At 48.2% G+C, this 14,482-nt stretch overlaps 1 protein-coding gene across 7 annotated transcripts in view; it reads right to left on the bottom strand.

The window, feature by feature from the left end:
• Positions 1-14,482, bottom strand: part of FoxP (forkhead box transcription factor P) — a 442,873-nt gene that overhangs the window by 105,174 nt on the left and 323,217 nt on the right. The window contains exon 1 of one of the 7 annotated variants that reach the window (XM_050175909.3): positions 395-1,219. The exons of the other annotated variants lie outside the window; for them this stretch is intronic. Coding sequence (XP_050031866.1) covers positions 395-403 — 9 coding nt within the window. The 5' untranslated portion in view covers positions 404-1,219. Of the gene's footprint in view, positions 1-394; positions 1,220-14,482 lie in introns of those variants that run through there. 7 annotated transcript variants of the gene reach the window in all.

Below are 14,482 nucleotides of genomic sequence, written 5' to 3'. Positions count from 1 at the left end.
GAGCAAGGCATAAGCGCCCAGCTACGCGACTCAAGTATCTGCTGTTGGGACGCCCTTTCCAAGGAGGGCTTTCCAGATAACGCTAAGAAAGTTCGAAGCCTAGCGCCGACAAAAAATAAAACAAGAAAGAGAAAGAAAACTCCCGTACAGAACTCCCGTATTTTCTGTCCGCGGTAGTCAGTGCTGGTAAAGAGAAAATCCAACCCCCAGTTCCAGTTAATATGTGTGACAATTCATGGCGTCCACGCCGACTTAAACTAACACATCCACGATAGTTTCTTCCAAGTGCAGTTAACGTGTCCGGACAACCATGTGGCAAAATAAGCAATTCGTGCGAGGCCTGTCAGCCAAAAAAATAACGTTGCATTTGTCGAAGCCTTTCAAAACCACTTACCAAAGTCATTTTGATCGGATAGGCAGAGGGCTCGAAAGGGGCCCTCAAAATCACCAGGGTTGCCAGGGCAAACGGGTGATATCCTTCTTCATGAAAAATGTGTCACGGGCATCCACACGCCGCAGTTTCGGTGGCGAACACACAGAAAAAAAAATAGTAAAATGAGGTAAACGCGAACTAGGACGACGCCGACAATGGGTCACGATGCACTGCCAAGTGCTTCTCAGCAGGGACGAGATGACGCTCGAATTTCGCACGCCCGAACACACACCCCACACCGGCACAGTAACACACGATCATGCGCCCCGGCGAGCCTACTGCGAGAGCACCACCAGGTCAACGTAGTCCGTACAATCGTCGCCTCGATGTTTGCCAGCTGCTGACGAAATCAGAAGCGGGTGATGGGGGAGGGGGGTGGGCGGGGTGCACTGCACTGCCTGTAGAGACGACGTCAGTTCCACCGGGTTCAAGCGGTGGCGGAGAACCCAAAAGCGAAGCTTTCACGACACACCCCGGCGACGACGTTGCAGAAGCATTCGCGGAGAAGCGATCGAGCCGAAGGCTTGCGACCCGTCAATCAGCCGGTGAGCCTGTCCATCATGCGAGTCCGTCAGCGGAAGACAAATAAAAAAGAAGTACCTCCGGCGCTGAGGAAGCCGGAGATGCCAAGGCACTAAGTCCACGCACAGAGCCCCAGCCGAGAAGTCTCGGCCTAGCAGACGACGCGAACGTAGGGGCGCACGCACACCGCAGAGCCGCCGCTAGCAGACGACACGACCGAGAGAGTCGTCGCGCGCGCGCACACACAGACACGCACGAGGAACCGATGCGGGGCAGACCAACGCTAGGGGCAGGCGGGCGTTCAAACGAGCTCTCTCTCTGTCTGAGAGGGGGGTGGGGGAGCGAGGGGAGAGCCGTCGGCGGCGCATGCACTTCGCCAGAGAGAAACTTGTTTACGTGCACACACAGACAAACAGAACCGCGCGTGGAACGACAGAAGGATCGAGCGTCCACGCGAAAGTAGGGAACACACGCGCGCTCGCGAGGCGGAGGGGGGGAGAGCAGGCTCTTCGCCGTCGCCGCCGCCGGCTACACGGAGAGGCCGCTGCGAGGGCGGACAAAGACAAAAAAGAACAGAGAGAAAGATTCGCGAGGACAGGAAGAGAAGGCGCGGTGGTCGAAGCGGAGAGCTACAGAGAACGGCGAGAGAGGGATGCTCATACACCGGCTGCTGCTGCTGCTGTAGCGACCGAGAAACACCGCTGGCGAGGGAGCCGAAACCGCCTAGCTACAGCCGAGACGGAGGCCGAGTAGAGGAGAGGGAGGAAGCTGTTTAGTAAACAACCTCGCTAAATTTAGCGGGTTGCGGGGCGCGACTGCGCCAGGGCGGCAGACAACGCTGGGCGCACACGCGCTGAATTTCCCTCGCCCGGCGCGCGGCAGTGTTTCTGCTGCTCTTCGCTTCTCTCACGTACAGTTCCAACTTTATTGCACCGTATTCGTCTCCCACCCTTTCCCACAACCTCCACTAGCTTCCCCCGCTCTCTCTTTATATCTCTCTCGGTTCTCGTTCTCTCTCTCCGGTACTCGCGCGCACGCGCTCACACCACCCAGCTAGCTGCAGCGGCAACCTCGATACGTTTCCCGCAATAGCCTCCGTGGCAGCGCCGAGCGATCGGAGGAGGTTGAACAAACAATGGCGAGGGGGGTGGAAACGCAGAAACAGCGAAAGACAACAAGTGAGCCAGGCAAACAAACGCGCGGGCGAAAAAAAGAAATGGCCGCTGACGCTGTCCGTTCCGGCCTGGTCCGAGTCGGTCGCCTCGCCGGGCCTCGCAACACTTCCTCTCTCTCGTTCCAGAGTCAGATGGAACCAAAGAAAGAAGCGAAAAACTTTTGTTTTTCGTTTCGTAGTTGTTGTTCCCTTCGGTCTGGTATCTCAGTCAGCCAGCTCTGGCGCACAGACAACGCCCCGCACCATTCGCAGCCCCAACCCACCCCTGGTGTCTTTTTCGACACGGCCTGTGTAAACAGCGCGCCCGTCGAAGGCTGCCTCGCGTTAGCGGGGCCCACGCAAAACGTCAGGGGGGTTGGGGTGGGGCGGACTTTCGCTGGTGGAAGAATCTTCGATCATACGACCGAAAAGAAAGAACAAAAAGATCCATTTCTATTCGCAGTGTCCCGGGCATGTGCCTGCACAATAAGTGAGTGCCCATGCTCACTCCCCAATATTTTCGCAGGCTCTGCACTCATTCACGCTGACGAGTGAGTCGCGACTTTCCTACCCACGCAAATTCATACTGAGTTAACACAAACACGCTTTCGCACTCACCACCACTCAGACGCCGTTCATGACGCTCAAATTTGCGTCCACTGCCCATTCAATAGTGCTCACACACAAAAAAAGAAAAATACTGAGGTAATAATTGGTTATCTTTTTTAAAATGGGGCTTTGGGTGCCAAAGCCACGATCTGATCATGAGGTACGCCGTGGGCGGGTGACTCCAGATTAAGCTTGACCTTATCGGACTCTCTAACGTGCGGCCGAAATCTAGCGGCATTTTCTTTTTCTTTTCTTTTTTTTTTCCGGCCGGCCGGGGCGGCCGCATAGAATATAATCACCCTTAACCGTAATTTATATATCATCACACTACTATTAATAATAATAATAATCTTATTACTATTATTGGACCCCCTGGGGTTCTTCTTTAACGTGCACCTAAATCTAAGTACGCGGGTTCTTTTTGCATTTCGCCCCCATCGAAATGCGGCCGCCGCATTTCCTGCGCATCCTGTGCATTGCTTTGCCGAGTGCGCCAGCACCAAGACCCCGGAAGTTGTTCCTGGGCACTTTAATAAACACATGTGATTGATTGATTGATTGATTGATTGATTGATTGATTGATTGATTGATTGATTGCTCACGTTGGCATTCTTGCATATAAGCTGTTCTTATTGAATTTACTAAGCATGTCGCCAGCCTGTGACCCATGGGCATATATGTACAGTGCTCACGGAATGAAACGCGTCAATTTAGGGCTAAGTAATGCGCATACTTTCGCCTCAACCGGCTGCAGTTCATGTCACATCGACGTAATTCTGGCGCGTACACTTACATCGGAGCCCTCGTCACCTTTGGTGACCAAATTCCTAGCGACATGACATTGTGCTCTCGCGTACTTTGCACATATGTAGGGTTGTACTAAATGTTCCGTGTCCTATTTCAATCCGTGAGCACTGTACATTGTGCACACGTAATTTGTTTTATAGTGCGCGCCCTGCTGTTTGAGAGCCTACAGCCTCAAGCCTGCGAGTCGTGCTGTGATTATATTACTCCGTTCACTATTGTGTGCTTACATCGCTTCTTTATTAATCACACGTCAGATTTGCCAGAATCACTTAGTACGCAATGTAGAAAGCCTCATAACTGTGTGCCAGAACGAAGGCCTAACAGCTGTTCCTGGTAACTGCACACAGTGCCCACTCTCTCCCTCTGTCCTTCTTTCTATTCTCCATTTCCCACTTCCTCAGTGTAGGGTAGCAAACCGGACGCTCGTCTGGTTGACCTCCCTACCTTTCCTCTCCTTGCTTTATCTCTCTCCCCCCATCTAGAACCTTTCATAAGCATCGATTGATTGATCGAATGATAATTAAAGCGAAGGTTTGCCTGTGTGTTATTATGTTATTGTATTATATTATTTTACTATAATGGTGTGTCGAAATGTGTGCCGCTCGTAGTTATTGTCGCCAGTTTTTTTTTTTTTTTTTTTTTCGTAGTGCTCAGTGCTGCATTTACAATTGAAGAGGCGGATAACAGCAAGTAAGAGTGGATAAACCTTGAGCTAGTCAGCACAGATTGTAGTACAAGGTAACATTAAGGGAAACAAATACGAAGGCCACCTTTTTTGCCTATTTATGTCTGCTTATGGCATACTTCTGTCATTTGGCCTACTTATGCATAGAAATATAATGAATAACAACGAGCACACGGAGTTTGGAAAGCAAAACGGGGCACCATTCTCCGTTTTGTTCGCCAGGAACTTCGCGATTCCTGGCTTGTAAATAAGAAGCAACTGAAGGACCGTGGACACGTGTATTTCTGTGAAAATATGACATGGCTACCCGCGCTATTTTATCACAGGCAATGGAATGGGCCCAGACCTCGGAATACGCATATGTCTGGCACTCAAGCGGTAAAGTTTCGGTGCGAAAAAGGAGCGGTGACCATGCCGCTGCCATACGTGGCGAGGGGGATCTTGTCAATCGTACAGCCTTGAAGAGATGGCGGCATACGTGATAGCAATACATGCACTATGTTTACTAAACCGCAATGACGACCTTGGAATTCCAATTTTCTCGTCATCTCGCGTCATTAAAGAACCAGCGCCCACTTTCAATTTTTCATTTTAACGTGCGAAGTTTAAGAAATAAGTTTGGCGAAGTAAGTTTGTATCTGTCAGAAATGCAACACTGCTTTGACTTGCTTTGTTTCAGTGAAACGTTGTTTACATCAGAGGACGAATGTGTTTCCATTTCTGGTTATGACTGTGTCTCTGTTTATCGAACGAAGAAACGTGGCGGCAGAATTGCTACTCATGTCCGTTCTGGTTTGTCGTATGGTATAATTCCCGACCTCCGGATTGTTAACGATTGCTACGAATGCATTGGTCTTCAGTGCATGAACACGCTGATTTCGCTTGCGTATACCGCGAGACATCTGAATCCATGTGTGAGTCTTTAGAAATTGCTGAAAAATTATTTGAACTCAGCATTAAACTCAAACTCAAAAAAATTTTAATGGGCGATATTAATATAGATGCTTGCCCAGACAACCTAGAGTAGGAGCGTTTTCAGGAAACTTTTGAATTATATGGGTGTCCAAATGTCATCGAGGTGCCTACTCGCATTACACCTACAACCCAGACAACGCCTGACCTCTGTGTGGCGAGCTTTTTCTGCTGAATATGTAAGAGCAGGAGTCCTCACGTGCGATCTCAGTGATCGCTTCCCTATACACTGTCTGCTACCTCATAAACAGCCGTCCAATATATGCCCTGAAAGTTTAAAAAGAATCTATTCAGAACAAAATGTCAAAAAATTTGTATAATTTACCTCTGCTTATCGGTGGGTCAAAGTGACTGCGGAAACTGATGTAAACAGTGCTTACGATATTTTTATATCTACCTTATCTACAAAATACGGAGATCAAGAACTTGCAGTTTATCTTCCTAGGCTTCTAAACGACCACTCATTGCTTAGCATTGAACCTGCTAAATTCTGGAATTTAAGATCAAAGTTGTAAGAAGACGGTAAAAGAAATGTTACTATCTGAAGGCCAATACAAATGTTAAACTACAAGTATAAAATATTTCGCATATGTTGTTTTTGTGTTTCAAGCACTTAACAAACTTTGTAAGAATAACATTTTTTCCTTTATTTTTTACGTGAATTGTGCACTCAAGTGTATAAAAATGTGTACGATAGTTTAATTTCGTGTGTGCTCTCCTGAATGCCTGCCATTGCCACATTGCTGCCGCTGTACGGGTGGCACGGCCAAGTCAGGCAAACGTTTGCCTTTAGCCATGTCCGCTAAGACAAACTGAATATTGTCTTAAATAAAACGAAAAGGAAAGAAAGAAAGAAAACCAACTGTCGTAGGCTTAAGTATTTCTGTTTCCTTTTCTTTTCGACCATTCCTCCGAAAAGAGCCGAAAGTAAGGGTAATATGATCTTACATATGCCCGCGCGACATTGTAATTATAATTCTTGGTGCCGGTGAGAATATGGGAAGTAACCTCTGGTCAAATTGTGCCGGGGGAACTGACTGTTTTATTACTTTGCCTGTTTGTGCAGACGCGCCAACTTCGTGCAGATGCACCAACTTCAACCGTAAATCATCAGTGCACCGAACTTTCGTTCGGTGCGTCAGAGCTGTGAAGATTTCGTGGTGGCCATTATCGGTCCTCTTAACGGTTCTTAATATCCAGGAGTGTTTCAGAAGCCTCGACACACAGTGCTGACCACATAGTTCGTCACTGCGCAGGGGCTTCGGAACTCCCTTCTTAAATTCGTCATTAAATCCGCTGGATTTAATGACGAATTTAAAGAATCCCTAGCCTCATGCTAACGACGCTATACCAGAAAGAATGGCGTACACAAGAACGTATAGAAAGTCTACACGAAAACATATATACAGAAAAGCACACAAGACTAGTACACAAGTTACACAAGAAAGTATACTTTCATGTCTGCATCGTTGTCAAAGCATTTCTACAAGAATGTTTCATGAAAGGCTGCACTCGACTGTACGACTCCACCCTACTGTAGGTCGAGTGCGACACGTGCTCTGTATGTGTGACCTGATTCCCGCTCTGCGCATGCTCCTCTCGCGTCCCCGATGAATACAATCGCTGAGTGCGTTCATTGCACCGAGGAGGTTTATCTGCGTGGCGCAGGCGCTGGGAAGATAAGGTGCCACCTGACGCAATCTTTTTTTTTTTTTTGCACTGAGACGCCCAAATCATGCGAATATGACGAGATCACGCTATGCATGCATGCAACAAGCCCTCCCGTTTGTCTATGAAACAAGAACCTTCATCGGTAGAGTCCACTTTTATGCTATCTTTCCAGTGGATTGCAGGTCAAAGCTGATTTGAGCCGCCACTGTGATATTGTAACAGCACAGATGTGTGAAACAAAAGTAAAAAAAAAAAATGAAAGGAAGTAATATCTGCAGTGCAGATGCTCGATGGCTTAAGCGTTCATTTGTTGCACGTCAAGTTATCAGTGTGATACTTTGGCCGGGACGATCGACGCTGGAGTGGTGACAGGATGGACAGTATATCGCACAGTAGAGAACACGAGTGCCTGCCGAATCAATGATGCCGAGTTGTGTTTTAGAAATTAAAATAATTAAGTTGCGCGCTCGACACCATGCAGTCGACGGCTTCGAATTGGCTTTTACCAACGCGCACCGGCACCACGGTGCACGAACATTTTTCGCATTCCGTCAACTTGGGAAATCGTCTGTCACGCAGCGAGATTTGAAACCACGACCTAGTGCTTATCAGCGCAATACCATAGCTAATAAGGCATGCGCGGTGGTATTCTTTTTTTTTTTATCCCAACGAGGACCGCGCGAAAGAGTATTCCCACCCTTAATTGTAATCGCCGGTATCACCATTCGTCGTCACGGTGTTCACCGTTATCGTAACCATTGCCACTACCACCAGTATGAGGCTTTAGAACAAGGAGCTGCTAATTAAACAGAGGTAATGAGTGACGGGTTCACGAATATACGTTCAGGGTAACGATTGTACGAGAGTAAAACGTAAAGGCGGGAAACAGCCAAACAGTTTACCAAGCGGCAAAGGACCCAGAAAAGAAACGACAGACCATGAAAGCTCTCGAGCCGCGAAGCTCAGGTCGGATTGTTTGAGCTATCACACACGATGAACAAACGGAAACTACGTGGCACGTAAAACCTTGACATTGGAAAGACTGAGTAATCAGTAAGGAAAAGTGGAAGTATGAGATGTGGGAGAGGAGAATAGCTGGCAGCGTAACGAACAGGGTGTATACTGTTGGTGACAAACTGGACAAAGTCAGCGGCAACTTCGATGAGTTATATAACTCCCCACTTAACTTTACAGCTTCTGGAAGCGGCGTGTGCCCGCGATCAGTCGTAGTAACCCACGTCTTTGCATTACGTGGGCAATAATGCTCTTGCCAATTGAGCTACCGTGGCGCCGTGTTCCCATCCACTTTCTGGGGTATTTATGTTTGTCTACTAGAACTAACCCTCAGATTGTTAGCCATCGCCACCACTCACAAGGCTTGGCGGCGGATGTGGAACATCCTTTCTGCCGCAGGACTCACGTGTCTGTGAACTTTTTGGGTGAAGGCAACTGGTCAATATACCCACAAATGCTACCTGAAGGCATGGACCGCTTTCATCACTGGTAATTTCGGGCCAGGTAGCGTGACGTCATGTATCGAAGTAAACAGGACTATGCTATCTAGGTGGTGTTGGCTAATGGTGCGCCTCTCTTTATGTTTTCTTTTTTTCGCGCATGCGCATGGGGTCGTGCCGAAGGAGTTTTCGGCGTACAGGCGACCGACAGACGGACGGACGGATGGGTGGGTGGACGAATCGGCTAGCCATATACAGCTTTGCTTTAATAATAACGAATTTAAGAACGCGTTCTTTGTTGTTCCCTAGACAACCTGTACTCCGCACAAGAATGCATTCTTAAATTCGTTATTATTTTCGTTATTAAATGTTCGTGCAAGCCACCCCTGGTATGTGGCCATTCTTAAGTATGAGTGATGTTGTGCGGGCGAGCCATGTCGCCAGACCGCACCAGTGGCACCTAGGAGTATCAGTTGTCAGCAAAGCCACTTTCAGCAAATCCTAACGGTATTGCGAAGAAATATTCGATTTAAAAATATTATTACACGCTCCTCAACGCCCGTGCAGCCACCTCACAAAACGCCTGTTTGCGTTTCGTTATACTCAGAGACGCAGGCGACGTTTCCAGTATCTTGCATTTGTGCCGATGAACAAGTGTGCGGTGTCTTGTGTTCAGCGGTAAAGTTACGTAAAAATAGCCAACAATGGGTTAAGGATGTCTCATTTCCGGTGACAAGGAACACAATGGTTCTGGCAAACGAGGCTGTGCATAACATATTCCAAAGATAGCGCCACACTCAATATCTCATATTGCCTGCACGCTACTTCTTGTCCCCTTTCTTATTCGCTGAGCAATCCATTGGTTCAGTTACACAGTACTATTATCTTCCATATCCCCTAGTTTTTGTTCTCTTTTCATTGCAATAGACAGTTCGCGCCACAAACTCCTGACAAAGGGTGCAAAACACATGGGGATGGGGGCATGGAACAGTTGTTTACGTTCTCATACAAAGTCCGGATTTTCAGTGTAAGAAAAGACCAACCAACCAAACAAAAAAAAAAGTGCGGTGTTATGACAGGTAAATTGTTCGTGCATGCATTATCAGCGTGCTATTTTTACACAGCCTTCGTAAACAAATCGAACAATGGACGCATCGGAGCGCGTACGGTTCATCGTTGTTTAAGCGTCCGCAAGTACCGACGACAAGCTCAGAGGACCCTGGCAATTGCAACTTGCGAGAATGTTGAAATTAGAAAACGCAAATGTAATGCGCCGCAGAATCTGGTATTAGTAAACTTCACTGCTGGTAAGCATAAGAGTGGAGGCCCCGGATCTGTCCACTGCTGGACCCGTCCGGATCCGAAAGTGGCCGACACTGGAAATGTCGCCATCATCATTGTCATCATCGTGTCGATGGCTCCTTCCTTTTCTCGTTGGCGTCAGGCCTGCTAACGAAGTGTTGGATGTCATTTAGGACGCGCGCTTTCGGGGATGTTGACGCGCGCGATAGCATTTATGCAAGAGGTCAAGCAAATAGCTACGCAGGCAACTGTCCCTGCTAGTTGTCACCCATTTTCCTGCATCGTTCCGTTTGAAAGGTGGCGATGACAGCGCGTGACATTAGAAGAAAAAAAAATTGCGAGCAGCTTACCGCACGTGATATATGTCACACCACGCTTCGCTTGGTTGGCACAGAGGGGCGCTCGCTGATCGCGCCTTGAAAGCATACAGTTGCTGCCTCACCAGCTCGCCAGTTACTTAGCAACGTTGCTAATTACCTGGCAAGGTGAGCTAGTTGCCTGTTAAGTACAGGAGGTCCGCCTGGAAACACGTGCACGACTACTTGGTTAGGGAGGTAGACTGTGTTTCAGGCCGCAGTCAAAGTTTGTTAGGGAACAAACACGCGCTTGCCTAGCAGCTTACCACTGTATCGATTTGTCGCCTCATTGTCACGTTAGCGAACTTTGGGAAACATCCACATTCACCGTGGTGGACACAAAGGCTCTAGTGTATAAGCGTGCTCCACGGTGCGAATTGTGATGTTCCATTTTTTGCTTGTGAGCACGCACGTGAGTCCGATCTCACGCAAGTCGCACAAGGAAAGCGACCAATCGTGGCACGTCGCCTTCTCTGACGTAGCATAAGCCAATCAGATGCGACAGAAGCCGCGGTAGCGCAGTGGCTGCGGCGTTGCGTTGCTGAGGTTGAGGTCGTGGGTTCGATTCCATCCGCGGCGGCCGGATTTCAAAGGAGGCGAAATGCGAAGACGCTCGGTCACGAGGATTTAGGTGCGTGTTAAAGAACCTAAGGTAGTGGAAGTTGGCCCGGAGTACCCCAGTACGGCGATTCACATAATCATACGGCGGGTTCGGAACGTAAGACCCCAAAATTTATTTGAAAGACAACGGAGTTACGACCACGTTATAAAGGATCCAAACAAACGACAAGGGGGAAAAATGCTTTGCGAAGCCTCTAGTAGCAGACGTTTCCTGAGGTTTATTATCAGCGAAGAAAAAAAGGCCATGGCCGTACTCGTCGTTGTTCGGCTAAGAAGCAAGGGCAATCTTGGATCTTGAGGATGCTGACCGGGCATTATGTCGGTTCAGACAGGAGCCGGATTGTTCGGCTTCCGATAAGTTTGCTTTACGCTCCCCTGGCGCAAAAGGCGAAACCGATAGTAATTACCCAATTCATAGAATCCCGACGACTTTTTTTTTAATTACCTTTACTTCAAGAACGGACTAAGTCAGAGCTATAGAGCAAGTTGCTTCGAAAGAATAAGTTGAGATGGCCAGACATGTCTGCGACGTGCAGTACAAAAAGAAAGGGAGGAAGAAAGAAAAACACGAGAAAGTGTCGCACCCACTTCTTTATGTGCCTTTCCATCTCTTTTTTTCCCCTTTACTTAAAATACTTTTCTTCATTTTCGCAGCCATGGATCAATTAGGAAAGCTTTTTTCTGCTTTTAATGCTTTTCTTTTTCGTAATACAAATGCGCGACTAAAGGTTTCGCCGTGTAGCCAACTCTCATTGAATGGTTTGTCTCGTGCGTGGTCACGGTACAAAGGAACGACTACCGCTTCTTAGTTTAATTCGTTATTACAATTATTTATCGGGGGTCGTAGATGAATTGTTATCCAAATGCTCGCATGCTCCTAACTTTCGGTGAAAGCTTGTTTGTTGGCAAAGTGTACATTTCTTTTTCTCTATCATTTGTAATCACCGATACCTGGGATCATACACAAAAGTACACCTTGAGCGTGTAGGGAAGGTAGCCTCGTAGAATGAATGAAAATTCAACGTTGATCTTGACCACGCCCAATGTGACGTAATATACTTGGACTTTCTGTAAAACATTGGCTCTTACGCTCCTCTTTAGAGCAGGACGTGTGTGAACGCGATTACGCGCAATGTGCTTGCGAAAAAAAATTTTGTTTGTGTGGACGCATTGCTTCTCAGTCTGTCGCCTCTATAGCGCACATACCACATATGGGCCAATGTGTACATAGCTCATTGTACTACAGGAATGTGTATATCGGCCATTGGCATGGTACATTAGCTCAATGTATGTAGGTAATGTGTATATAGCTATTCAGGCCGACGTGTACTTTCTAACCTCCCTCCTCATTGTCCCCTCCGCTGTGTGCCTGACTTTTGTCTTATCATGGGCAAAGCCGCGATTTGCCCTATTGAACAGGTTTCTGCATTAAAATTCATCGATCACTCGGGAAGAAATGAAGTTTCCTGGGCTGTCAGGCTTATCGTGGCCAGTATGCTTTGATTTGCAAAGTAGGGTGGCAAATCACATCTTATTCGTCTTCTCGTTAACCTACCTTGCCCTCTCGCATGTCATTTCCCTCCCTGGCCTTCGTCACAGCGACGACAATGGGCCCAGCAACCGCGTTTACCCTGCCTCGGTTAGGCTCGCCTTAGCTATTTCGAAGACTTGGCTAACCGCGCTGTACAGCCGTATAATCAAGAAACCGAGTTAGTCACAGCCATCGGGAAAGGATGTCATACCGCTTACACTGTTCCCGAAAGCGTGGGCATTGCCCGCACGGCTCTTACACCATATTATAGCTCGCCTTCAGAATGGCGAAGTGATCGCATACACTTCAATGCACGATTTACATCCGCGCACGGGTAAGATAACGTCGCGTTCACTGAATGCGTCGCTGCGTTTTTTTTTTTTTTTTCATCCCCCTTCGCTGGAGTTCGAGGACAGCTTTTGCCTCCGTTTGCGTGTCCCGCATTCCGGTCGCACAGCGCTGACATCGATCGACCTTTCCGCGACGCACCTCCCATATATTTTAGTGGTCAGCCTTGATTACAGACAGGCATAGTACATAAAGGCTGGTTCTCAGTTCACTACCGCGCTCTTCCATTACTCTGTCGTGGCTCATTCGTTCGTTTCTTTTCCACCTCCGGTTTTTCCTGGGGCACGTGCGCATACAGGGCTGTTCAGGCGCACCAATTATAGAAGGTCACTTCCCAGCACCTGCTGTGCTCTGCGGCCGAGCGCGGGAAAGGCGGGTTCGACTCTTCGACACGTGGTCACTGCATTGCGGTAAAAGCGGCGCGCACCGCAAATGAACCGTATCTATCTATCTATCTATCTATCTATCTATCTATCTATCTATCTATCTATCTATCTATCTATCTATCTATCTGTCTATCTATCTATCTATCTATCTATCTATCTATCTATCTATCTATCTATCTATCTATCTATCTATCTATCTATCTATCTATCTATCTATCTATCTATCTATCTATCTATTTGTCATAGGAACCTGCCCTCATCATACATGACTGGCTGGTAAACGGACGCATTCACGTTGCTTTCAATCCATCTTGCACACTACCTGACTCGTAAAGTCACTCTGGCCATTACCCACATCCGGCAATCTCTTACGTTCCGCTCGTGTTTATTTTCAATTGTTTATTGCCGCAACCTCGCGGCTTCACCAACGGGCAATCGACAATAACGCGGATATCTCCTCGCCCTCTACAGCAAAGCCCCCAGTAACGGACACTGTAACAAAGAGCCCTGTACCTTCCGCACGGTATTCTTTAGCATTAGTGACGGTGAGATAATGAACAGGCGCAAGCAGGACGGGAACGAACGATGTCTCCGTGATAGAGAGAGAGAGGAGAAGAGAAAACGTGAATGCGAAAGGAGGAAACACGGCACATATACTCTTTTTCTTCATTTTACTGCCGGCCGGGGCCAGCGTGATTTCTTCGGATATATATATATATATATCCAAATTTTTGACGCCCCCGACACGATTGCAGTGTGGCCTGTAGAGTGGTGACGACTGACCGAACGACGGTTACGTTGTAGGTGCTGCGAATAATGTGCGGCTGAAACGGCGCTGGCTTCCGCTTCACTTGGCTCGCGCTCAGAAGTTGTTGGGCGGGTGCGGAGGAGGCTTGGCTCACCGGAAGGCTTGCCGCACACATACCGAAGGGAAGGGAAAAAGAGAGAGAGGGCGGCGTTGGAGATGAAATTATCGCCGTACGCGCGCGCCTCGTGAGCCCGGTCACGTCCACTCTCTTTTCTTACGGAGGATTGCGCGTCTACTTTCATTTTGCGGTTTCAGTATTCGCTGCCCTATTACCTCGTTCACTTTCACTCTTGCCGCAAGGGAATCTAGCGTACCTAGGTTTGGCTGGTCTCACGCTAGGTGTTGCTTCCCGTGTTAAACACACGCGCGCTCATTCTAGAGACATCAGCTGCAATTTCTCCATTGCTTGTCTTTCTTTTCTCATTCGCGTTGTCGCTCCGTTTCGTCATCTCGTATACGCATTGGCTCTTGTGTCGGCCGGAAACAAAACTATTATTCCCAGCTTCGTTAATTGGACACAGGACGAAAGCGTGCGCGTGTGTGTGTGTGCGTGTGTGCGTGTGCGTGCGAGCACGCGTGTAACCTCCCTTCCCCCACCTTAGCGTAAGTTTGTTGCGCGCGAGTTCCATTGTTCGAGAGTCCACGAGAATTCCTTTCTGCTAAACGCTTTGTCCCGCCGAGTCGCAACAGAGCATGGTAAACGGGGTGTGTGGTCTAGCGGTGAATGGTTGAATAAACGAGAAGTCTCAAGCCGAAAAATAAAAGATCGCAGTGGGGTCACGCGCGCGCACAGCGCACGGGCACAGATGTACGGCGACTGGCAC

The sequence above is a fragment of the Dermacentor andersoni genome, chromosome 9 (assembly GCF_023375885.2).
Source record: "Dermacentor andersoni chromosome 9, qqDerAnde1_hic_scaffold, whole genome shotgun sequence".
In the NCBI taxonomy this organism is placed as follows: domain Eukaryota; kingdom Metazoa; phylum Arthropoda; class Arachnida; order Ixodida; family Ixodidae; genus Dermacentor; species Dermacentor andersoni.
Note: the sequence above shows the minus strand (reverse complement) of the source record. Positions and strands in the feature narration are given on the sequence as shown.